The sequence below is a fragment of the Oryctolagus cuniculus genome, chromosome 8, assembly GCF_051225735.1.
Source record: "Oryctolagus cuniculus isolate XC-2025 breed Fujian yellow rabbit chromosome 8, ASM5122573v1, whole genome shotgun sequence".
NCBI classification, from domain to species: Eukaryota; Metazoa; Chordata; class Mammalia; order Lagomorpha; family Leporidae; genus Oryctolagus; species Oryctolagus cuniculus.
Window position 1 is genome coordinate 116,099,186 of NC_142874.1, and position 25,112 is coordinate 116,124,297.

Sequence of the window (25,112 nt, forward strand, 5' to 3'; positions counted from 1 at the left end):
TTTTTTTTCTTTTTTTTAAACCTTTCCAAAGCTAAATACTACTGTTCCCATGCCCTTTTGTCAGTCTGTAGTTTCTTTTCTTAATCCACTTATTTCAAAACACATTCACAGTTATTTCTTCAGAGATTTCCATGATGACAGATTAGGGAATGGCATCATACTGCACTAGGCTAGGGATAAATAGTAAAAAAAAAAAAAAAAAAAGTGTAGGAAGTGCACTCTCAGGGGAGAATTGTAGAGGAAACCACACTGGAAATCCTACAAGAGGAAGAGAAATGCTATGGACCTGTGTGGAGGGTGTAGACGCACAGTGTGAACATGGACACAACACATAACAGCAGCAGCAGAGGTAGAACAGGCAGCAGCTTGGAGACAGAGATGAGACTGGACTGCAGCAACCAGTGGTGATATAGCTGGAGGGAGAACATGGTGTGAGTCCAGACTGGAGTCCTGGGGGCTAGCAGTTGCTCAAGGAACCAGTAGAAGTAGAGGGGGCATGTTTATCTCGCCTCAACTTTCCCACAATAGTGCCTGCTGCCTGACTGAGAAAGGGTGGGTGCCATTTTGGGTTTGAGTGGGATTTGTGGAAGCCTTTGTGCTCACGCACAGCAACTGGATGAAACAGGATACCGACCTTCACTGCAGTTATGGCTGCAGTGGTGGGGAGAGAGGGACATTCAGCCGGTGTTCTCATCAATGTATCCATCTTCAAGACGATTTCTTCTATTAAATGATTATGTTTATATATAATGTTCTCTTATACATTATTCCATTTCATTATGAGAACAAAGTAGAAGGCATGGACATGTGTTTTTTTTTTGTTTTGTTTTGTTTGTTTGTTTGTTTTTTTCTTGACAGGCAGAGTGGACAGTGAGAGAGAGAGAGACACAGAGAGAAAGGTCTTCCTTTGCCGTTGGTTCACCCTCCAATGGCCGCCGCGGCCGGCACACTGTGCCTATCTGAAGCCAGAAGCCAGGTGCTTCCTCCTGGTCTCCTATGCGGTGCAGGAGCCCAAGCACTTGGGCCATCCTCCACTGCCTTCCCGGGCCACAGCAGAGAGCTGGACTGGAAGAGGAGCAATCGGGACAGAATCTGACGCCCCAACCGGGACTAGAACCTGGGGTGCCGGCGCCGCAAGCAGAGGATTAGCCAAGTGAGCCATGATGCCGGCCTCATGCCTCTATTTCCAATCAAGTTTCCTGTTAATTTTTCTGAGAGGCAGCAGTACTGTAATCCCTGCCACCCGTGTGAGGGACCCAGATTGAATTCCTGGCTCCTGGCTCCTGGCTTCAGTCTGGCTCATCCTCAGCTGCTGTAGGCTTTTTAGAAATGAACTAGTGGGGCTAGTGTTGTGACACAGCAGCCTGCAACACCAGCATCCTGTATGGATGCCAGTTCCTGTCCCAGCTCTTTCACTCCCAATCCAGTTCCCTGCTAATGGCCTGGGAAAAGCAGCAGATGATGGATCAAGTGTTTGGGGAGTGAATCAGTGTATAGAAGAACTTTCTGTCTTTCTCTTCCCCCTCCCCATAACTCTTTCAAATATGTTTTTTAAAAAAGGAAATGAACCAGTGGATGGAAGATCTCTCTCTGTTGCTCTGCACTTAAAATAAAGAAAAATTAATGAATATTAAAATAAAATATCAGAGTTAATACAAATATATTATAATATATATATTTCATATATATTTATTTCATACACACATGTAAGTGTATATATACATATGTATGTATGTATATAAATGTGTGTATGTGTGTATATATATATATATATATTCAGCCCCTATAGGAAAAAAGGGAGGGGACATGAAGTTATGTGGTCTGTCCAAGATCATACATAAGTTACTGAGCCATGAATGGAAGTCAAGTTTTTTTTCTCAAGTGCCCAACATGATTTCTTAATGCCACCTGATCTCTTTAGCTATAGCTGCTAGTCCCTCTTAATCACTCACTGTCCACTGACACTCTAAACTCCACACATATTCCCATGTAATAATGTTTATGAGATTTCATACAAATCCTCATGACATAATACTAACTGCCAGTGTGTTCCGCCTCTATATGCCTTGTAGTCATTGACTCCCTAATGGCATGTGAGATCTGTGGGGCTCTTACGTGGAAACAATCTGAAGGTGACTGAACAGGATTATGATACCTCTGCCATCAGGAATTCTGTACATTCTTTCTTCCTCAGACCCAGCAGTGAATTCATGACTATTTCTGAATATTTGACCTATTACATCATTCATTAATGCTCAAGTATTTGGGATCCATGTGCTGAACTGGGAAAGTAATTACAACATTTCAATTTACACTTAAAATGTAGTCAATTCAGGGTGTGTGTTGTGGAATAGCATTTTAAGATGCCACTAAGAATACCCATATCCTCCATCAAAGTGCCCATTCAAATACTATTTTGTGCTTCTGTGGGGAGCAGCTCAGACTAGACTGAGTTACTGGAATTAAGACTTATTCTATGCATCTGCTCTCCTCTGTGGGGAGCAGCTCGGACTAGACTGTTACTGGAATTAAGACTTATTCTATGCATCTGCTCTCCTACAATATGGCGCTGGGAGAGGAGAAAACAGCTTCTACCCAGCTGCCTCCAGTTCAACTAATAAACTGTAGGACTTGCTCCTGATTGGAGGAGAGCAGCGTACTCGGCGTGTGGGCAGCCGAGTTAGGATTGGCGGAGGAGGACTATAAAGGAGGAGAGAGACGGCATGCACCAGGAACATCTATGGGGAACATCTAAGGGAACCCGTGCAGCCCCCGAGAGAACCGGCCGGCGGTGTGCCGCTCCCCTGCGGAAGTGGGGAATGTGGCCAGGGGGAACTGCCCTTCCACGGAGGTGGAAGGGATAGTAGCCAACCCGGGAAGAACCAGCAGCAAACCCGGGGAGGGCCGAGCAGACGAAAGAACAACGCAGGGTCCTGTGTTGCTCCTCCACGAAGAGGGGGAGCGACAGCTTCCAATGTAACTTCCTGTTAATGTGCATCCTGGGAAAGGGCAGAGGATGGGTCAAGTAGTCTGGCCCTAACATGTGTGGGAGATTCAGGTGGAGTCCAGGCTCCTGGCCTCAAGCTGGTCCAAGCTGTTTCAGGGGATGTGGGAGTGGACCAGCAGATGAATGATCGCTCTCTCTCCATCCCCCACTCTGCCTTTCAAACATATACATTTTTTTAAAATGTCATCCAGTCAATTATTGTTATTCTTCTATCAGTCAGAGGCCAGGTAGGAAATCAATCTATGTATTTAAATTGAGGAAATTCAATACATACTTAAAGAGTGATGGAAGAGCTGAGAAGCCAACAAAGCAATCACTTCTAGGGCTGGGAGATAAAGAGAGAAAATCTTATCACCAGAGACTAGAAGCCAGGGTGGCCTGGGAGAAGCTAGAACTCAGTAAAGGTCAATTTAGTAGGGAACTAGCATCATTTAGGAAACCATCTGCTACTGCAAGGTGCCCTGAAGATGTTCTAGTGGGAGTTAAATACTCTGGCTTTTTCCATCCTTTCTTTTTCCTATTTCTAGCACCATGATATCCCATTGACCAAATCTACCAGAAATCCAGCTTGCAAATCTGACAAACATAGTTTTCAGGTTAAGGGGTCAAAAATACAACCAATAATAACCAGCTTACTTCCCAAGGAATAAAAGAGAAATTTAGAGCTGTAAACTGATTATAAAATATGTCCATTTTACTTTCCTGTTAGATAATGAAAGTGATCTACAAATCTCTGAGTAGCCTAGACATTGTAACATTTGGTAGATAATGTAGTTGGTTAGTGAAAATATTGCTAAGTATAGAAAGTGATATAGTATAAGTACCATCATATTTTCTCATTACATACTTTAAGCAATAATAATGGATAACATTACACAAAAATATGCACTATAATCATATAATTTATTTGGACTTCATAAAGAAAAAATGTTTGGATGTCTTAATATATTTATATCTCCAATGGTGTATTCATTCCATAAGCATTCAGTTAAGACCTACTATGCATTGTGCAATTTGCTAGTCCCCAGAAAAACAACTATTTTCAAAAGGCAGGGCCAAGTCCCCAAGAAACACAGGGAAAGAATTAAGAATAAAGCATAAGATACACAGATAACATAGATAACAGTGGGAGTTGCATACAAATAAGGAAACAATTCATTTCTCCAGCTGGAAAAGAATCAGAGAAGACTTCACATAATATGTGACATTTGAGTGAAATCTGAAAAAGATAATAAGAAGCAAAGCAAATGCTGTGTCTCTCTAAAGCATGCCCAGGCTCTTTTCCCATACCCAACAACACTCATTACAATGACTGCTTATATACCAATCTTGGAATCAAGTCTGTATTTCTGGATCAATCTCAACACTGAATCACCTGGGATACTTCTTGAAACTAATGCCTTACATTTCCATCCAGTTGGCAATGTGGAAACAGCAGAAATAATCAGGATTTTAAAGATCTTCAAGCAAGACACTCTACAGTATTATCTTCCTTTCCTGTGATTTCCAAATCCATCCCTTTGCTATCTTGCATCACAGAAGCTACTAGACATTTTATAGAAGTAACTTTTTAATCTATTTTATTTTCCAGTACAACTCAAGAGCCATACAGACCTCCAGTTCACACTGGAACAAATTCACTGTGGCTATAAAGAACTTTCCGAATTTTGGAACAGGATTTAGATAACACTTCATCTACTGGAAACTGTCAATATTCAAGATATTGATGACCCTATATTAGTCACTCCATCTCTGGAAGATAGGACTGCTAACTCTTGCTTCTTGAGTAGACTTTCTGTGTTACACAAACCAGAAGACAAATGGCTATGCCTGTTTCAGGTTCATATTTAGAATATTATATATTTATACCCACAGGAGATAAGATAATAATCTAGGATGAAAACCATTCTCAGGGTTCCAAAGCTCACCCAATTTCACAAATGTCTGCCCACTGCTGCTGACATAGCATATTGGATATGCTTAAAATCTGAATTTTCTTTGGAATCCAATTTAAACTAACCTTAACTAAACCTTTTCCTTTCATCACAAGCCAAGGAGGCCTTTTCCTTTTATCAAACCTTATAGCCAGACCCAGTATAAAATTTTCTTGACAATCATAGGCCTATTTATCTTTTGCTATGAAGAAAAAGGAATTATTTTCTACATCAACAGAGATTCATGAAGGCAAAGAATGATCCCATTGCTTAAAATGAGTTCATTCTACCTTTCTTACTCAGGCTGATTTGTCCCCTTTCCGGCACTTGCAGTTCTGATTGAGGCTCCCTCTTCTTTGGTCTAACCACATCTCTGCCCATAGCTATTCAGCACATAGAGCACTGCTAAAGGCAGAATCACATTCTAATGTTAGCTTTTGTATTATTCTGTTTGCCATTGGCTCATATTAAACCTGGTTTCTTTTTTTTCTCTTGTAATACAATAAGAGTTTCCAGACTGTCTTATAGCCACTGTACATTGTGCAAATCCATTGTTAACTTCAAAACATTTTTCAAAATTATGATCTTATGATCTCCTAAATATGTAGATATGCCTGCAGTAGCACTTCCATAAAAAAGTGGTTTGGGAATACGAAGTAACATAAGGGTATAGAAAATTCTTTGCTATCTGTCCTAGCTTACAAAGATGACCAAATTTATGAACTTTGGTGTTACTCATGACAGTGGAGAAAAGAAACAGAACTTATCACCTCCAGGTATTAAAATATCTTTTTGTCCATTCATTGGCAGTTTTTCATATGTCGCACAGTTCCTCTATAGTATAGTTGTTGTAAACCATGTTCTTCTCTAAGCATCTTCACTGTGCAAAGTTTGGCTGCAACTATAGTCAAAATGACTGCATATTCTCCTCAGGGTGCAGCTAGTTCCCTTTGTTGATTCCTTACTCTAAAATGAGCCCTCAGACAGATTAAGTGGAATCAAAGAAAAAAAGGGCATGCTGATGAATAAGGTGCCCCTTCTTCCAAAATTTTTGTGGGTCCCCACATTTGTGTGGATGCTTCATTGGTTTCATGGCCCATGGAATGATAAAGGCAGATGAAAGACATGATAGTAAAACAACAACAACAAAACAGAAAAATAGCTAGTATGCTTTTTTTTTTTTTTGACAGGCAGATTTAAACAGTGAGAGAGAGAGACAGAGAGAGAGTTATAGACAGTGAGAGAGAGACAGAGAGAAAGGTCTTCCTTCCGTTGGTTCACTCCCCTAATGGCCACTATGGCCAGCGCTGCGCCAGTCCAAAGCCAGGAGCCAGGTGCTTCCTCCTAGTCTCCCATGCAGGTGCAGGGACCCAAGCACTTGGGCCATCCTCCACTGCCTTCCCTGGCCACAGCAGAGAGCTGGACTGGAAGAGGAGCAACTGGAACTAGTACCCAGCACCCCAACTGGGACTAGAACCCAGGGTGCTGGTGCTGCAGGTGGAGAATTATCCAAGTGAGCCATGGCACCAGCCAGTATGCTTTTAATTTTTCTAAATTGGTTGATGTTTTGTGTCTTCCTTATTTTTCAACCCTATCACTTTAAAAATCCTAGTAAAGATAAAAAAAATGGTTTACTGTCATTGTCAGTGTCACTTACAAAAATCATCTACTCATACAGATGAAGGAAAGCTGCTCAAAGTGTGTAAGAAATTTTACATATTTTTTCTCATAATATATAATTATTTTTTTAATATTTGTTTTTTATTGGGGCCAACGCTGTGGCGAGGCTGGTTAACACCCTGGCCTGAAGTGCTAGCATCCCATATGGGCGCCGGTTTGAGACCCAGCTGCTCCACTTCCAATCCAGCTCTCTGCTATGGCCTGGGAAAGCAGTAGAAGATGGCCCAAGTCCTTGAGCCCCTGCACCCGCATGGGAGACCTGGAGGAAGCTCCTGGCTCCTGGCTTCAGATCGGTGCAGCTCTGGCTGTTGTGGCCAACTGGGGAGAGTGAACCATCGCATGGAAGACCTCTCTCTCTTTCTCTGCCTCTCTCTGTGTAACTCTGACTTTCAAATAAATAAATAAATCTTTAAAAAGTATTTGTTTTTTTTTTTATTTATTTGAAAGGCAGAGTTAGAGAGGAGAGACAGAGAGAGAAGGAGAGAGAGAGAGGGAAAGAGAGAGAGAGAGAAAGTCTTCCATCTATAGGTTCACTCTCCAAATGGCTAAAACTGCGGGAGCTGGGCCTATCTGAAGCCCGAAACCAGAATCCAGGAGCCAGGAGCTTCTTCTGGGTCTCCCACGAGGATGCAGGGGCCCAGGCACGTTGGGCCATCTTCTACTTCTTTCCCAGGCCATTGCAGAGAGCTGGATCGGAAGTGGAGCAGCTGGGTCTCGAACTGGCCCACATATGAGATGCTGGTACTGAAGGCAGTGGCTTTACCCGCTGTACCACAGCGCTGGCCCCATGTAATATATTCTTGCACTAAACTTGATATAATGATTAGGCAAAGGAGATATAAAGCTATTTAAAATATCTTCTTAAGATTTTAAATAAACTCATTGATTAATAACAAGAAGGAAGCAAAGTTTATAAGTCATATGGTGAAAGCAGCATATAGAGATTATCAACTCAGGGACACTTTAGTATTACTTAGAATCAGTAGTAATATATTGTAGGTTGAGGCAAATAAAAGGTTGAAAAGCAACTGACTGAAAATCTTGTAGAAACCAGACTCGAATGATCATATGTTTTGTCTTCAGATTTTTATAAGCATGAGATTTATAACCACGAGGCACATAGGGGCTTTCTCCCCATAAAATATAAATGAGGCAACATTAAACCTGGCTTGAACTCCAGAATCTCTCATTTATAATACTGTCTTTATGTCTCAGATCATTTTATCTTAAATTATTGCAAAGTATTAAAGAAGATTGCGAAGATTTTTCATTTATGATAAAAGTGGCCTACCAACAAACTCTGATAAGAAGCGCTTATCTATGGCACAGAACTTACAGGTTCTTTATTATTCATCAGAGAAGGTTTACATTTGATCCCAGTAGCAGAGGCAAATCAAGTGCTATTTATTGCTAATATCATCTTAAAGTTTGAGTCTTTACTCTTGGATCCTTTTTTTAGTGCAACTGAAATGAAAATTCAAGTAAAAAGTAACTTTTCTGTCAAGGAAAAAGGGCTTATCAGAATAAAACTAGTTGCTCTATTTTTCACCATAGCTGCTCTCATCATTGTATCTGGTAGATCCTTCTTCCTTGACAGTGGAATTGTCATCATATGCCTTCTGTGTTTACATATGTGTAAAGATTAATTATATTAAAAACCATGCTTGATGCAGTTGATTTTGGTACCCTGCCCACTGTGGAATATGTCAAGCATACTACTCAGCTACTGGTACTAGTGTTCTTGAGCATTAGGACAACAATTGTTCTATATGATGATATAATATCTATAATTTAACTGGGCTGAATGTAAAATATTTTTATTCTGATTTATTCAAGTTTTGGTAATCTAGGTGATCTTTTCAGGAGACTATAACAGAGGAGAGTCAAGCAAATACTTCGTATGGACCATGCTTTTAGAACTATATCACTTCTAAGGACACAGCCCTGTCCATGGTGTGAAGTACAACATAGAAGAGAAATTTCTGAACGGGAATAACACTAGGAAATAATTTTTCCAAAGTACAGACTATCAAGCCACCAAGGAACTTAAACAGCTATCTTAAATCTTCAAAATGTTTTAATGAAAACAGAAAACTATAAAATTACAAAAGAAATGGTGGCTATTCAAGCTATGTTTCACAAATCAGATGGCTCTTAAGAGTGTACACATTAGCGGTAGTGCTGCTCACATATTATATATACATAATTGATATATCTGATATCAATTATCTGTATAATGATACATAGTAGTTCCTCCTTACCCAGTTTTTATTTCTGTGGTTTCAGTCACCCATGGTCAATCTGTCGGAAAATAAGAAATTCAAAATTCTGCAAATAAGCAAATGTGAGTTTTAAATTGTGCACTATTCTAAGAAGTGTGATACAATCTTATGTGTTCTGTACCTGAGATGTTAATATCCATTTGTCCAGCATTATCTATGCTGTATGCGCTACCTATTAGTCATTTAGTAATGTTATTGATTATCAGATTGACTGTCACAACATTACAGAGCTTGCGCTTAACCCCTATTTTAGTTAATAACAATCCCAAAGCACACATTTTTATTATATACTATTATAATTATTCTATTTTATTATTGTTGTGATTGCTTATCAGCCTTTTGGCTAAGGTATAGTGTATTTTATTATTGCTGTTGTTAATTTCTTATTGTGACAAATTTATAAATTAAACTCTATCATATTTATGCATTTATGAAGGGAAGATGGTATACATAGAGTTCAGTACTCTTTGGAATCCCATGGTTTCAGGCATTCGCTGGAGGCTTAGAATATATCTCCTGTGAATTAAAAGGGGCTAACGTAATTACAACAGAATAAATATTAGTTTCTGAGTTTGCAGCTGTGCTGGGAATCTGGTATGGAAGATCATACAAGACATAGAGATAATTGTAGGATGTACAGTCAGCTTATGTGCAAATAGTGCTAATAAAACAGAACTTCCTTCCAGCCCTTGCATTCCAAAGATGGTATTAGAATTTTAATGTATCTAGAAATGGAATTTAGGATTTGTCACAATGTTAGCAATGTGGTGCAGTGAAGATTTTTCCCCAAAAAAATTATGCTAAATGAATTGTCTATCTACATAGGACAAACTAACTGAATTGCTTCCTTACAACATACACAAAAATAAATTTCAAAGAGCTGAATATCAAAATATAAAATGCAGAATAATACTTTTGGGAATAAATAGAATACCACCTCTACTTTGTTAGTAAAATAGGCAAAGATTTCCTAAACAGGACACAAAAAATATTAACCATAAAATTTCAAAAATGGACAAATGGGTCATATTAAAATTTATACTTGGGGGGTGGCATTATGGGGTAGTGGGTAAAGCTGCTGCCTGTGATGTCAGCACCCCATATAGTTGCCACTTCAAGTCCCAGCTGCTCCACTTCCAGTCCAGCTCCCTCCTAAGGGCCTAGAAAAAGCAGTGGAAGATGGTTCAAGTGATTGGACCCCTAACACACATGTGGGAGATTCAGATGAAACTCCTGGCTCCTGGCTCCTAGCTCTGACCTGGCCCAGTCTGAGTCTTTGTAGCTATCTGGAAAGTGAAACAGCAGATGGCGGATCTCTCTGTCTCTCCCTCTCTCTCTGTAACACTAAATCAAATAAAATTTATACTTGGTGTTAAAAATCAGCATTAAGAGAGGAAAAAGCCATTAGATGATATTAATTATAAATATGTAACAAAAGATTTATATCCAGTGTGTATTTATATATATACATAAAATTAATGAGCAAAAGGCACAACCCAATACAAAAATGAGTAAAAGATTTGAGCAGCCACTTCACAAAAGACATTGAATGACTAACAAATCTAAGTATGTAAAAAGATGGTCAACTTTGCTAGCCATCAAAGAAATGCAAAATAGGTAATTAGGTAATACTTTCATACACACACAAGAAGGGCAAAAAAAAAAAAAAAAAAAGTGAGAAAAGACCAAATGCTGATGAGAATTCAAAGCAACTACATGCTTCGGAAAACTCCTTAATATTTACAAAAGCTGAACATCATGATGGTCTCTGATAGAGTAATTCTAATCCTAGGTAAATACACGCATGTGTCAACAAACGGTGTGTTTGGAACGCTTAGGTATTCACACTATTCTCAAACTGGAAACAGCATAAACAGGAATCACTAATACAACGGATGAGCAAACCACAGTATATTTGGGCAGTGAAAAATCAAACAACAAAAGTATGAAGCACCTCAACTCTACACAGCGAGGTGGATGGAACTCGGAGAGTGAAAAGACAAAACCTGAAAACAAAGAACGCATGCAGTATTTCATTTAGCCAGTCCCCTAGGAGTCCGTGTGGCAGGTACTTTGGAGGCATGCGGTGCGCCATACTGAAGCAGACGAGAGGTCTGGCAATGTTCTGGTTTTTGCACCAACTTCATTACATGCGTTAGTTCAGTATGTATACCGAGAGATGCACAATAAAAAGCTAACGCTGAAACAAATATAAAAGTAATGACCCCAACAGGCCAAACACCATCTTTGAAACCAAGGAGCTGCTCAAGCACTCCACGCTCCCTACCCCCGCACTCGGAGGTGCACGCGCACGCACAATAAAGAGGAAGCCTCATTGGCTGCATTTCCGGAAGCCAGGGCTTAGCACCACCCCTTCCGGCGCCTGGTCCTCCCGCCTTCCCGCCATCCCACCTCCACGCCGCCAGCTCTGCGGCTGCGGCCCCGGTGAACTGAAGGCGCAGAGGCAAACGGTGTTGGCTTGGGCTTGGGCTTGTGCGCCTCGCCCCCGTTCTCACGCGCTGCCACCATGAATATCCGCAACGCCCGGCCGGACGACCTGATGAACATGCAGCACTGCAACCTGCTCTGCCTGCCTGAGAACTACCAGATGAAATACTATTTCTACCATGGCCTTTCCTGGCCGCAGCTCTCCTACATCGCCGAGGACGAGGACGGGAAGATTGTGGGCTACGTCCTGGCCAAAATGGAGGAGGATCCAGACGATGTCCCGCATGGACACATCACCTCTCTGGCCGTGAAGCGCTCGCACCGGCGCCTCGGCCTGGCCCAGAAGTTAATGGACCAGGCCTCCCGGGCCATGATAGAGAGCTTTAGCGCCAAGTACGTGTCCCTGCACGTCCGGAAGAGTAACCGCGCGGCCTTGCACCTCTACTCTGACACCCTCAACTTTCAGGTTAGTGAGGTGGAACCCAAATACTATGCCGATGGGGAAGATGCCTACGCTATGAAGCGGGATCTCTCGCAGATGGCAGACGTGCTCAGACAGCAGCCGGAGCCGAAGGAGAAGGGCGGGTGTGTGCTGCTCTGCTCCACGGAGAGCCAGGAGAGCCAGGACAGCGTGCTTCCTGGGTCGGCAGACGCCTGCCAGCAGGAGAACGCGGCTGCTGCTGTCGGTGGCAGCGGCAGCAAGGAACCCAGCACTGACGTCCAGAGCAGCGCGGAGGACTTCAGTTCCACCTCCTGGAGCCTGCCTGAGGTATGGGCTCCTCTCTGACCACTGTTTCCCCATCCAGAACTCCCTGCCCCACACCTGGGGCTGCCCAGTCCCATCCTATCCTATTCCATTCCAGCCCTGCTAGGTTTCACAGTAACAACAACCGGGGGTCTCAGGGAGCAGCGTAGGCTGGGTTTGGGGAAGACTCTTTGCTCACTGTTGGAGTTAATAGGACATCCACTCGGAAGCTGAAAGTCCAGTAAAAGAAACATTTATTCTGCTTTTTTGGTATGAGTTAATAAGTGAGACAGAATGATATCATTAGAAAATCACCGTTTTGCAACTCTTGATGAAATAATAGATGCGCCAACAGTCATCAGTAGCTAATACTATTAGGTCAAAGCTGGAACACTTTGTAATGATGGGTTAGATTGACAACACTTGCAGTCAGTTGTCAATCTTAACAGCACTAGAATAAGAGACAAATATGTGCCTCCTAGTGTAATAAGTGCACATTACCCCCAATGAATAATTCTTGCCAAAAGACAATGGTGTGTCAGCTCTAAGCACCATTTTTATAGAAAATAGAGGGATCCATTAAGTCACATATCATGATTCAATCAGCCAAATCCAGAATGGAGAGATTTCTACAGGACAAATGTTCTGGTTTCATTAAAAAAGGAAGAATTTGGGGCCGGCGCAGCGGTGCACTAGGTTAATCCACCTGCAGCGCCGGCATCCTATAAGGGCGCCGGGTTCTAGTCCCGGTGGCTCCTCTTCCAGTCCAGCTCTCTGCTGTGGCATGAGAGGTCAGTGGAGGATGGCCCAGGTCCTTGGGCCTCTGCACCCACATGGGAGACCAGGAGAAGCACCTGGCTCCTGCCTTCGGATCAGCGCAGCGCCGGCCGTGGCCGCCATTTGGGGAGTGAACCAACAGAAGGAAGACCTTTCTCTCTGTCTCACTGTCTATAACTCTACCTGTCAAATAAATAAATAAAAAATCTTAAAAAAAAGGAAGAATTTTCTACTGAAATAAACTTTACAGATAATATGAATCAAACTTAACTGTTTTGAACATTTAGATTCTGATTCAGATAAACCATTATAAGACACTTTTGAGATAATCAGGAAAAATTTGAGCAGGGGCTGTATTCTATTGAGGAACTGTTAATTTGTTTAGGTATGCTAAATGGTATTATGTTATAAAATGTCCACATCCTTTAGCGACATATATTGAAGTAATTATAGCTGAAAGAATTTGATAACTAGGATTTGTTTGAAAATATTCCAACACACACACACCAGAAAAAAAGCTTAGGGGAGGGGAAGTAAAATAAGAATGGCAGTCAACATGTAGATGTTTGGAAATGGGTACTTAGAGAGTTCTTTATGCTATTATTTACTCTTTTGAATTTTTGGAAATTAACATGAAATGTTAAAGAGCAAAAACAATTACTCCTAGTACACACTAGTAAAAATACTAAGAAAACTGAAAATAATTTTAAAAGACTAATATCTTAGAAACGTGCTCAATTGTAATAATCCCACACTATTTCTTCCATCAAATAACTCTGTATCACTTTAAAAATTTAAAGGGTCAGTGAGCCATTGGCAATTTGGAAGCTTTAACTATTCTAGTCACCTTACCATTGAAGTCCAGTCATGAGTGACATATACTCCATGTACTGAAAATTGTTATTTTATTAATTTACTCTTAAAATTTGTTATTTGCCAGGCATCAGGCCTGGAGCTGGGTACACAGATCAGGAGAGGCTGTTGTTTATATGCATATTATACCATTTAAGAATCAATGGATTGTACTAGTATTTTTATATATTTTAATACTGAAAACCAGGCTGGCGCCAAGGCTCAATAGGCTAATACTCCGCCTGCAGTGCCGGCACACCGGGTTCTAGTCTCGGTCTGGGTGCCGGATTCTGTCCTGGTTGCCCCTCTTCCAGTCCAGCTCTCTGCTGTGGCCCGGGAGTGCAGTGGATGATGACACAAGTACTTGGGCCCTGCACCTGCATGGGAGACCAGGAGAAGCACCTGGCTCCTGCACGGTGCACCAGCTGCAGTGGCCACTGGGAGCTGAACCAACGGAAAAGGAAGACCTTTCTCTCTGTCTCTCTCTCTCATTGTCCACTCAGCCTGATTAAAAAAAAAAAAAAAAAAAAAAAACAACTGAAACCCAAACTGTATGGAACACTAACCTCATTCTATTGTCATTCATTTTTAGTTCCATAGGTTAAAAAAATCTGGATGCATTAGTGAATCCTTGGGGGTCAGAAATAGTCTGTCCTCCAAGGAGTCTTTGAATCTGACTTTTACTAACCTGAAGGATTCACAATGATTGGTTGCTTTGATGTAAGGTTAATATAAAGGCAGCAAAACAATCTAAAAGGTAAGATAAAATTAAAATATAATGCCTTGATAGAAGTTTTATAAGATTTACACCTGTCTTAAATCCTGGACTCTCTGTTAGGATTATTTAAATCAGCAGTTTGTTTTTAATTGTTAATTTTGAAATTCCTGAATAGCAGGATTTATACAATATTGATCTCATCTATTCTTCAGTGTTAAGCTCTAGCTGAGAACAGGGGTAATTAAAGTTATGCAACTGTATATAAACTATATATATTTAGATATATAAGTTGGATGAATTCAAAGGTTCTTAACATCTGCTGTGGGAAACACAATAACTTCCACCAAAGAAGTGAGAGAGAGATAATAGCTATGAAAATTATTATATGGCAATTATAAATATCATTGTACTAATTCAAGAATAATTGAGCTGTTTTGTTATGTTACTGTAATTGAGATTTATATCTAAGATGAAGGAGATATTTCCTATACTGTCAGCCAGTTTCCATGTAGGTTAACTGCTAAAACACCTTCCATGGCTGTAGCTAATTTGTGGTCCTCATTATTCATGTCTGGGTATATTCCAACCAGAGACCTCTTTATATCTCTGACACATTCAGCCATGTTTCATCCCATTTTGGTAGCAGGGGTACATATTTGAGTATAAATGATATTTGAGATTCCTCCAATAAAACTGCAGTAATTTAACATGAATCACTGTGATTTTTATTGGTGACAAAGTTGCAAGTATTGCTAATAGTACTGTGCATTTGGTGCCTACATACCTAATTGAAAGAAATGCTAAATTTCAATTTGAGGTTGGTGAAAATACAGCATTGTTTTTTGGTTGTTTTTATTGTAAATTTTTGCATGGCACCTTTCAGCTTATTACATGAAGAAGTTACACTAGTCCAAGTCAAAGACATTATGTAAAAATAAGCTGTGAGGCCTTTACATTTGTGACAAGTGACATACAGGAAATTCTATTCATTGGAAGGAAATCCACACTTAAGATTCAATGCATCATAAGCACTTAAAAGCTGTGAGCCTTCAGCTGATCATCCTTAGCCTGGTGTGTAGTCTTACATTGGCCATCAGTAGCTGAATTCTTTGCTATATCCTGGATGCTCAATTATAGTGCCATTGCAGGCAAATTTCTTCTTAAATGCCTTAACTAGTTTCTTATCGTAATCATCAGCGATCCCTTAGACAGTAGTTAGGGTCTGTCTGCCATTCCTCTGCCGTATTCTATATGGATGTAAATCCTCAGTGACAGCAGGAAGCAAGCCATTGACCTGACTTGCCTCACCCAAGGAGCAGAGAGAGTGGAGTCCCCAGAGCCAACATATTGCTACAATAGGATAAGGTAACAAGGGAGGGCAGAGAAGGTGAGCAGTTGGGTGGGATGGGGATACAGGGATAGGAGTGGTGAGGGCTCAGAAGCCTAAGGACTAGAGAGGGATGCTACTGAATCCCCAGTGGAAGTTCAGTAACTGGGCTACAGAATTGTTTTTTTCCGAATCCAAGGTCATGGTTCTCCTAAATATTATTAAATGGGTCGCAAGTTAAGAATCCCTGACTTCCTTTCCTAGAATCACGTGCCCTCCACTGGTTGACATACAGCGGTCAGCAAGTAACTGCACATAGAGGTTTCTAGGGATTTTAACAGGCGGTCCCATTTCCTCAACTAACTGCAGTGGAGGCTAGGAAATATAATTCAGTTTGTGCCCGGGAGGGTAAGGAAGGTGTGTTGGTAACCTTTGTTTTGGCCTACATGGTTTCTGCCATAATGTGAAACATGCCAGTAGTGCTCTAGACTATGAGAAGTTCTGCCTCTGTACCCAGCTAGGAGCACTGGATCTTTCTGCAACTCCCCCTCCATGCTGTGGCACCAGGAATTGTTGTCAGGCTCCCTGGGGGTAACTGCACAAACACATGACACATATTCCTTCTGCTCTTGCACAAACCTGCACATAGAAACTACAAGATTTGCCCACCGTGCTGCCACTGTCCCTCTTGTAAAAGGCTTGAAGAAATTATGCCTCTACTCTGAAGTCCCCAAAAATGTCTGAAGCTGCACCTCCATCTCATTTGCCCACCTGCCTGAGGGGTGGGGGAGAAGCTAAGGTGAAGAAAGAAAGAACAAGAAAAAATTAAAAAGGTCCATACTTCAAAAGTATTATCCTGTCACAATTATGGTGCTCCCTCCTACAGAAAATGTCCTGAAAGATATCATTGTCATTTTTCCTTATCTCCACTGGAGAACCAAGACAGTTAAAGTTTGAATGATGTATGAGTAGGACAACTGGTGAAGGAGAATTGGGTGCCTTCATGAAAAATGGTACTAAAAATTTCTAGGAACATGACGAGAACTCACAGTGTGGCAGGTGCAATTTCAAGAACTCTCTATAAAGTGTTGTTGCATTTAATCCTCCTAATATCTCTGGGAGGGAGGTACTGTTACTCCATTTTACAGATGAGGAAATCGTGTCACAGAAAGAGCTGTGTGATACAGAGAGTGAGTAGAGAAGGGATACAAACTCAACAGTCAGACTCCATGATCCTGAGTGTTGAACAGGACAGTCCGTGTAAACTGCTGAGCACAACTCCTCCCAGAGTTAAAAACATTTTGTAAATTTTAGCCCTTAATATAATCCGTAGTAACTATTCAGTTTCTTTTTTTCTCCACAGTACTCAGATGATAGAATGTTGTACATGAGCAACAGTTTGCAATCTTGGAAGGGAGATGCATCTTAATGATTAAAATAGCTTTCACTGACAAGCTGAATGTCAAAGCATTCAGCGGCATCAACGCTCCTCAAAGGCGAAGTTTCTGGGGAGCCATGGCAATGAAGACAGGTCAGTTCAAAACATGCTGCTTGAGGCAGCAATGCTATCAAACTGCTGCTCATCTCCTGACAAAAAATATGTGCTGGATGATTAATAACAAAAAAGAAGAAACACAAAAGCTTAGCATTTTCAGTTGAGCTGGCAATATTGAGTTAACTAAGGTTACTTCAGTAACTCTCCCTTCCTGGTTTATTCTTCCTGTCGCTAAGCTGTCATTTTAACAAAAAGTTGTTAAATGTTCACATGAGCATTCACTGAAATAGACTGTTCTTAATTTTACCAGACAACTAATTATAACTGGAATGATATAATGAAATATGGAAGAAAGTTAGAGACTGACAGGTCTGGTGAATTCCTAGTATAACCTTACCCCAGATATGCCAGAAACCATAGATTTCAAATGCATCTGTATTCAATGTAGATTAAGAGGGGGTTGGAAAGAAATAAAATGTTGTTTTGAACTACTAATCAGATAGATGCATTGTCGAATTATTTATAATCACTAACAGTATCACATTCCAATCAGAGCATGATGTACATTTAGGGTGACTGAAATACTAATTTTGTCAGAAGTAATGGATAAAAGCAGAGATTTGTCCTAAATTCTATACTTTCTCTATGCCCAATATATAACATCTAATGGGGCCGGCACCGTGGCTCACTTGGTTAATCCTCCACCTGCAGCGTAGCTCCCCATATGGGTGCCGGGTTCTAGTCCTGGTTGCTCCTCTTCCAGTCCAGCTCTCTGCTGTGGCCCAGGAGGGCACAGTGCATGGCCCGAGTGCTTGGCCCCCTGCACCTGCATGGGAGAACAGGAAGAAGCACCTGGCTCCTGGCTTCAGATCGGCACAGTGCCGGCCGTGGCGGCCATTTGGGGAGTGAACCAGTGGAAGGAAGACCTTTCTCTCTGTCTGTCTCTTCTCTCACTGTCTATAACTCTACCTGTCAAAACAAACAAAAAAAAAAAAAAATGAAATCTAATGAACTTTTTGGTGGATGAGGGAAGGAAGATAAGATATTTAAAAAGTTCTGGGAATGGGCAGTGTTTCAGATGTCCAGAGCAAAAGCCTTTGTGAAAATATTCTGCCAACACCATTGCTGTAGCTTAATGTCTTCAGAGTAAAATAAGATTTCTTTAAGTAAAGCCATACAGATCTACCTTATGTTTATAAGGATATTTTAAATAGTAATAGATGACACCTTTATAAAACTATAGTTGTAAAAATTTCAGTAAGTCAAGCAATTACATCTGTAATGTTTATATTCAAATGGAAATCTTTTTGGAAAGTATCTACACCTTAAACTATTATAGAGCATTTATTACAATGTTATTGCACTTTTAAATCTCAATTTCTTAAAATTATCAAATGATATTAACTAAGTTAACTAAAACAGCTTTATAAAATTGTTTTTTATACAACAATCTTTTGCATATATGAGCAGTGTTCATAGCAAATGGGAAAAGGTAATGCTGACAAGTCTTTCTGACCTATTGTTCCACATTTTATTCCTGTTCCACTATAACAAACAAACAAACAAAAGACATAAGATAAATGGGAAAAAAAAGAAATGGGAGAAAATAACATATGCATTATTTCCAATTACCCCTGATGTAATTAAGGTACTTCAAATGATGACTAAAGAGACATAATGGGTATTTTGGTTTCTTTTCCAAGACTCACAGAAAGAAAATATGATATATAGAATTGGACACATTTCATCTAACTTATCAAGAGTTAAAGAGATCCTTCATTTCTTTAGAATTGAAATAAATTTCCTTGGATCATTTAGAATTTTAAGTTTCTGTAGGTTTAAAATAAGTTCTTTGGGATAAATTGCTGTCTTTCTGGGTTCCTCCTCTCCTTTCTGTCATCAGCAGCGGCCTGCAGGCACCAGGAAGGGTGCATGTGTCTTCATAGCAGTGACAGGAGAGAGCTCTAGATCCACCCTGTCATAAGAAATCTCACTGATTTCCATGTTGATTTATGTGGTCCAGATTGGTTATGGGGTTCCTTACTGATGTGCTGCTGAAGTCTGTCATTGGTTTTTTCAAAGCTTCTTTTCTTTCCAAAGTATCAGAGCCCATAACCCTTCCTTGCTCACTTATTTTCTTCTCCTCAACAGATCTGCAGGCCCTCATGTTTCAGCCACATCTAATCCTTGGACCCCAGCTTAGTCTGTCTGCTCTCCAGCATCTGCATTGGGGTCATCATCCCACAGTGACTCAAATGACTTCTCAATCTCAACGCTCAACAACTGTCCATATACTGTACTGGGATCATGAAGGAAAACCTGGACAGAAGAGCCTGCTGCACAGCAGCCAAGGAAGTTTGAAGCCGGCTATTAGAGAACCTTCCTTGGCCTGCTCACACCATGCCACCATTCTTTCCTGTTTGTAGTAGTCCTGTGTTGTGTGTGGTTATCCTGCAAGGTTGTCTCCTCCTAGAACGCTGAACAGGTAGCAGGGTGAACTCTTAACGCTCCCTAGCTTTCAGTTTTTGCCATTATTTATCTCGATGTTCATCACTGAGGGAGTAATCAGGATCATCAAGTCAGACCTCATGCCCCCTCCCTCATCTTATATGGCAGAAGTGTCCTATTTCCTCTTCCTTTCTCTGGAAACTCCCCATTTATCCCATCCTCCTCTTTCTTAAGGAGGTATTCTCCTTCCCCTTCCCGAGGGAGAAGGTGCTAAGTTAGGGCTTCTGCTGTGCAATCAGAACTTGGAGATTTTAAGAAAAGGATAACCAATAATTAAATTGAATTTCTAACCTCCTTGTTTGTGTCAAATTTTTTGTTGTGTTGTGTTTATTTTTCATGATGTAGCTAGTCATTTGTAGAGTACCTGTGATGTTCAAGCATATTGCTAGTGCTCTTATATTTAGTCCTTCCACAACCCTGTAGGTAGATATTTTTATTCTTGTGCAGATGAGGAAACTGAAGGCCAGAGAAGAAAAGTAAACATCCAAGATAGGAACCCAAATCTGTGTGAATTCAAACCTGAAATTCTTTCTGCTTCACTATTACTATTCTTTGTATTTTATTTAAAAAACTTTAAAATATCAGTAAAAGGCAAAACCTATTGTTTAGGAATGTTACATGTTGACTCAATATGTAGAATCTGTGTGGGTTGAAAATAGCTGTAAAACTTATAATCACCTTCTATTATTTTTTCTCCAGTAAAAATAAGTGAAAACACAGTGCTGTGATCTCTGCAGTGAAAGTCATCAGATAAATCGAGTTACCATTACTAAGTGTTGTTTTCATGTTCACTGTGGATTAGTAAACAATGTACTGATTTCCATGTTTACGTTTTTATGAAAACTACTACATATGTATTTAATTCAAAGCCATGACATTAACCATCTGATGACATCAGTCTGTTCTCTGTAATCATAATCAGCCCTGCTAAGCACTTCCTACAAATCCACCCCTACACACCCTGAGAATGTCTGCTTAATGTTAAATGATTGCCTGGGGCGGATGGAAAGGTTTTATTTCCCCCCCTACATAAGAAGGATTTGCCATGTTGTGTGCCAACACAAACCTCTCATCTATCTTTTCCTTCTTTCCTTTTTTTTAAAATTTCCTCTCAACTCCAAAATTATTTCATTCTTTCCCCTCAAGTATGTGTTTATCTCTTTATTTTTAAATATTACAGCTTTCTAACATCTGTCTCTAGAGCAGCATAATCTTACTGATGAAATATTCCATGTTTTCCTTGAGCCCTTGTCAATATGTCTTTGTGTTAACAGCTCAGCAGATGGAGAAACAGAAGGAGTAGCCTCAGCTTACCTGAGTGATTTCTTTCCAGCAACTGCACATTGAGTGTCTCTACTAACTTGATGATAGAAGATGGAGCAACTGGAAAATAAGAAATGATATATCTAACTTTTGCAATGTTATTTACTAAAACCATTGACTACGTTTCTTCATTATCATTATATTTCTTTACCCAGTCTCATACCAGAAAGCAGATTATTAGCAGCCCACCTAGTTTGAATATGCCTATTTATATAGTGTAAGTAGTAATATTAGTATTGCTTTGGGTGCAAATTAGCATGTTCCCAAGTGGTTCCAAGGTAATAATGGTGAATTAACAGCAGCAGTGATTTTTTTTTTTTGCAACAGTGAAATTGTGGGAGCCTTTAGAGCTGCTTTTTGTAATAGTGTTGTTCTTTTTATACAGGGTAAATTGTTTTTCTGAATGGGCTGGCTGCTTTAAACTTAAGGATAATCCCAGACAGACCAAAGCAAGCCTCTGAAATAAAAATGTAGAATAGTTACCAGTGTGAATACATTTGCACTAGCCATAAAGGGTGCTTCATAACGTACTCTTCATTCTCTTGCGTTTTAAAGAAACTGCTTAGTGGGCCCAAGTTTGTTATCAAATTATTTAAAGATATTAATCAACAGGATGCAATTTTTTTTTTTTTGGTGGAGGAGAGAAAGTTGTGAATAAAGCCTGTGAGTTATGTGAGAGTGATTTTCCCTTTAGAGATAAGAGCAAGATATGATCATCTGAAATTAAACATAGTGGGGTATGGATGTAGATGCTGAGGGGAAACAAGTGCTGGGATTTAAACTCAAGCCAAGAAACTTTAGAAGGTATCAAGATTCTCAAATAGCCGAAAGGAACTTTTCTCCAGTTTTTACATGCAGTTAAGTCGTATGGAGTGATAATGTTAACTCAGACTTGATTTCAGTAGGTCTGGAGTAGAGCCCAAGTACATTTCTTTCCTTTTTTTTTTTTTTTTTTTGAAAGATTTGTTTATTTTATTTGAAAGGCAGAATTACAGAGACGGAGAGACACAGAGATCTTCCATCTGCTGGTTCACTCTCCAGAATGAGGGCTGGGCTAGGCCTAAGCCAGGAGCTGCTTCTAGGTCTCCCACGTAGATACAGGGGCCCAAGTACTTAGGCCATCTTCTGCTGCCTTCATAGGCACATTAGCTGGGAGCTAGATCAGAAGTGGAGTAGCCAGGACTCAAACTGGTGCCCATATAGGATGATGGCATTGCAGGCCATGGCTTAACCTGCCACACCACAGCGCCAATCTCTTGAATGCATTTCTAAGTAGTTCCTAGTTAATACTAATGGTTGCTGGTACAAGAACCACACTTTGATTAGGAATGGTCTTAATGCTCATCTCCAGCCTTGGCTCTGCAGTCTGAAACACTTGTCACTAGCCTTTGGGTTAGTTTGGATTAGACTTTAAATAAGCTATAATCCCATTCTTAAATACATGCTCACACAAATTGTTTGTCTTTAGTTGTGTCATTCCAGACATGTTTCATCAGAATACAATAAAAGAAGTTTATGTATACAGTGTGTGTTTGAAATGTATTGCCAGTAATTAACATTACATCTTACACAGGGATGCTTTGATACACTAATTTCTCCTCATCTTTGGCTTCTATAGAAGTGAATTTCACTTCTTCCATTTTATTGTGTGCTTTGGTCAAAAAATTACCCCTTCACATGGAAATTATTTTTCATGCTGACAATTGACAAGATTTGGAAAGGACCAATGAGTCCTTTTTTATTGTAACTTTTTTAATTTTAAGGAATACCAGACCTTTATATGGTTAGAGGTGATATGGAAAACACATTCAACAGAGCTAATTCCGTTCAGGGAAAATAATTCCTAGCTCATTGTTTTTCAGAGTATAGTTCCTATGCCCTATGGCATCAGAATCACTGGGTGCTATGTTAAAAATGCAGTTTATTGGGGCCATCACTGCGGTGTAGCAGGTAAAGCCACTGCCTGCAGTGCTGGCATCCCATATGGGCACCGGTTTGAGTCTCAGCTGCTCCACTTCCGATCCAGCTCACTGCTGTGGCCTGGGAAAGCAGTAGAAGATGGCCCAATTCCTTGGGCCCCTGCACCTACAGGAGAGACTGGGAAGAAGGTCCTGGCTCCTGGCTTCAGATCGGTGCTGCTCCGGCCATTGCAGCCAACTGGGGCGTGAACCAGTGGATCAAAAACTCACTCTTTCTCTCTCTCTCTCTCCCTCCCTCCCTCCCTCCCTCTCTCTCTCTCTCCCTCTCCCTCTCTCTCCCTCCCTCCCTCCCTCCCTCCCTCCCTCCCTGCCTCTCCTTCTCTGTCTGTGTAACTCTAACTTTCAAATAAATAAATAAATCTTTTTAAAAATGCAGCTTCTTTGACTTTGGCTCAAATTTACAAACTTAGTCCTATATTTTTAACAGACCTGTAATTGTTTTACACAGTATACTTACCCTGGTAAGTATAAGACTTTGAATCTTCACAATATGAAGGGAGCTCTTACCATAGTAATATACCAGATTTAAATTGATTCATCAGACCAAGCAAAAAATTCAAGAAAATATAACAAAACTTTGGTTCATAGTAAAACATAAGAGGGGTTGAGCGGTGCACAGGAACTCTGCTTTCTACTCATTCTCTGTGAACATAAAACTCTAATTTAAAAGCAAAATTTTATGTATGTAAACATTTGATGTGATTGTATATATATTTTATATAAATAATATATCATGCGTTTTATTTGGGAACATTATTTTTGTGTCATTATTAGTCCCCCTGCCTGCTTTTTTTCAAGCAAACAGTAGCTACAATGTGGTAACTGTTATATAGCACAAGCATGAAGAGTGAGAACACATAAAAGCATACTATGCAATTTTCCTCATTTGTTTCTAGAACAACATCAACAAAATACTACGATGTCCCATTAGGGACCAGATACCTGGTAAGTCTGGAGCCACATTCCCTTCTTTCTACTCATGTATCATTAGCCCCTTGTACCCCATCACAGTTTGGGCATTCTGAGTTAGAACTCTCATCAATGCCATACTCAGCCAAAAGCCAATGAAACAGACCGATGGGCTCATTAAGGTCCTTTATACTTTTTCCATGACATGAATGCTGCTTGCAAATTTTGAGACACAGATCATTTCTCTGAGTTACCCTTGAAGGGAAATTTAAACACTATGTTTCCATATATGGGCGTGGGAATTAGATTTTGTGAGGTCCTGGGGCAAAGAGCCCTTTCATTATAAATCACGCGTATGTCGCTTTCCCGTTAAAATAGGTTTTTCACCTCTGGGGTGGGGTCATCACTGCAACTGCATATATAAAAGCTCACCTAGAGAACACAGTCCTTAGCAAGTTCAGTAACTCACAAGGAGTAGTTTAATAGAGTGGGGAAATGGCAGACCTCAGAGTTTTAGGTTTTACTCCTAGTTTGAGTTAATTCCACCTAGATCCTCTGGCACATCAATTTCCTCACTGAGAAAACAGAGATAAAATTTCCATGCCCTCAGGGTTATTATGTAATGAGGTAGTATAAGAAAATTGCATTATAGTTTATAAAAAGACATGTAAATATTATTGCTAACTTTTTTTAAAAGTATTTTTAATCCCCAAGTTTAAAGCAGTGCAAAATGAAATAATTTTTCCCCTCTCAGAAAAACAAATCAGTATTTCATAGAATCTATTAAAAAAAGCAACTATGTTGGCAATGACAAACGTGTGTGTGTGTGTGTGTGTGTGTGTGTGTGGCTATTTAAAGAATGAGGTACTAAAGGGAGTGAATTCCTGTGAATGCAGCAAATCAACTTTTTTGAAAAGAAAAGCTGGCCTTAATAAAAGTTGTTTATCTTTTGCTCTCTAAAACTTGAACAATTTTATGTAATAGAATGTTAATGTAAAACTGTACTCATTATCCCATTTACATGAAGTCATATACACACACAAATGTGACAAAAGTGTTCACATACTCAAAACTTTATTTTAGAGGCGGAGAGAAAGTTGACAGAGCTCTTCCATTCACTTATTCCCT

At 40.1% G+C, this 25,112-nt stretch overlaps 1 protein-coding gene across 1 annotated transcript; it reads left to right on the forward strand.

Moving 5' to 3' along the window:
* Nucleotides 1-11,220: 11,220 nt before the first annotated feature.
* On the forward strand, nucleotides 11,221-20,544 carry NAA11 (N-alpha-acetyltransferase 11, NatA catalytic subunit). Its single transcript, XM_002716995.5, has 2 exons — nucleotides 11,221-12,120; nucleotides 19,417-20,544. Exons 1-2 carry the CDS (start codon nucleotides 11,431-11,433, stop codon nucleotides 19,447-19,449), a joined length of 723 nt encoding a protein of 240 aa, XP_002717041.4. The 5' UTR covers nucleotides 11,221-11,430; the 3' UTR covers nucleotides 19,450-20,544.
* The last annotated feature ends 4,568 nt before the right edge of the window (nucleotides 20,545-25,112 follow it).

What these genes read in the sequence shown, in the direction of transcription:
- NAA11 (XM_002716995.5), top strand. Translation starts at nt 11,431, where the DNA reads ATGAATATCCGCAACGCCCGGCCGGACGACCTGATGAACATGCAGCAC. An exon ending in CCTCCTGGAGCCTGCCTGAG is followed by an intron (nt 12,121 to 19,416) that starts GTATGGGCTCCT and finishes TCTCCTCAACAG; the next exon opens with ATCTGCAGGCCCTCATGTTT.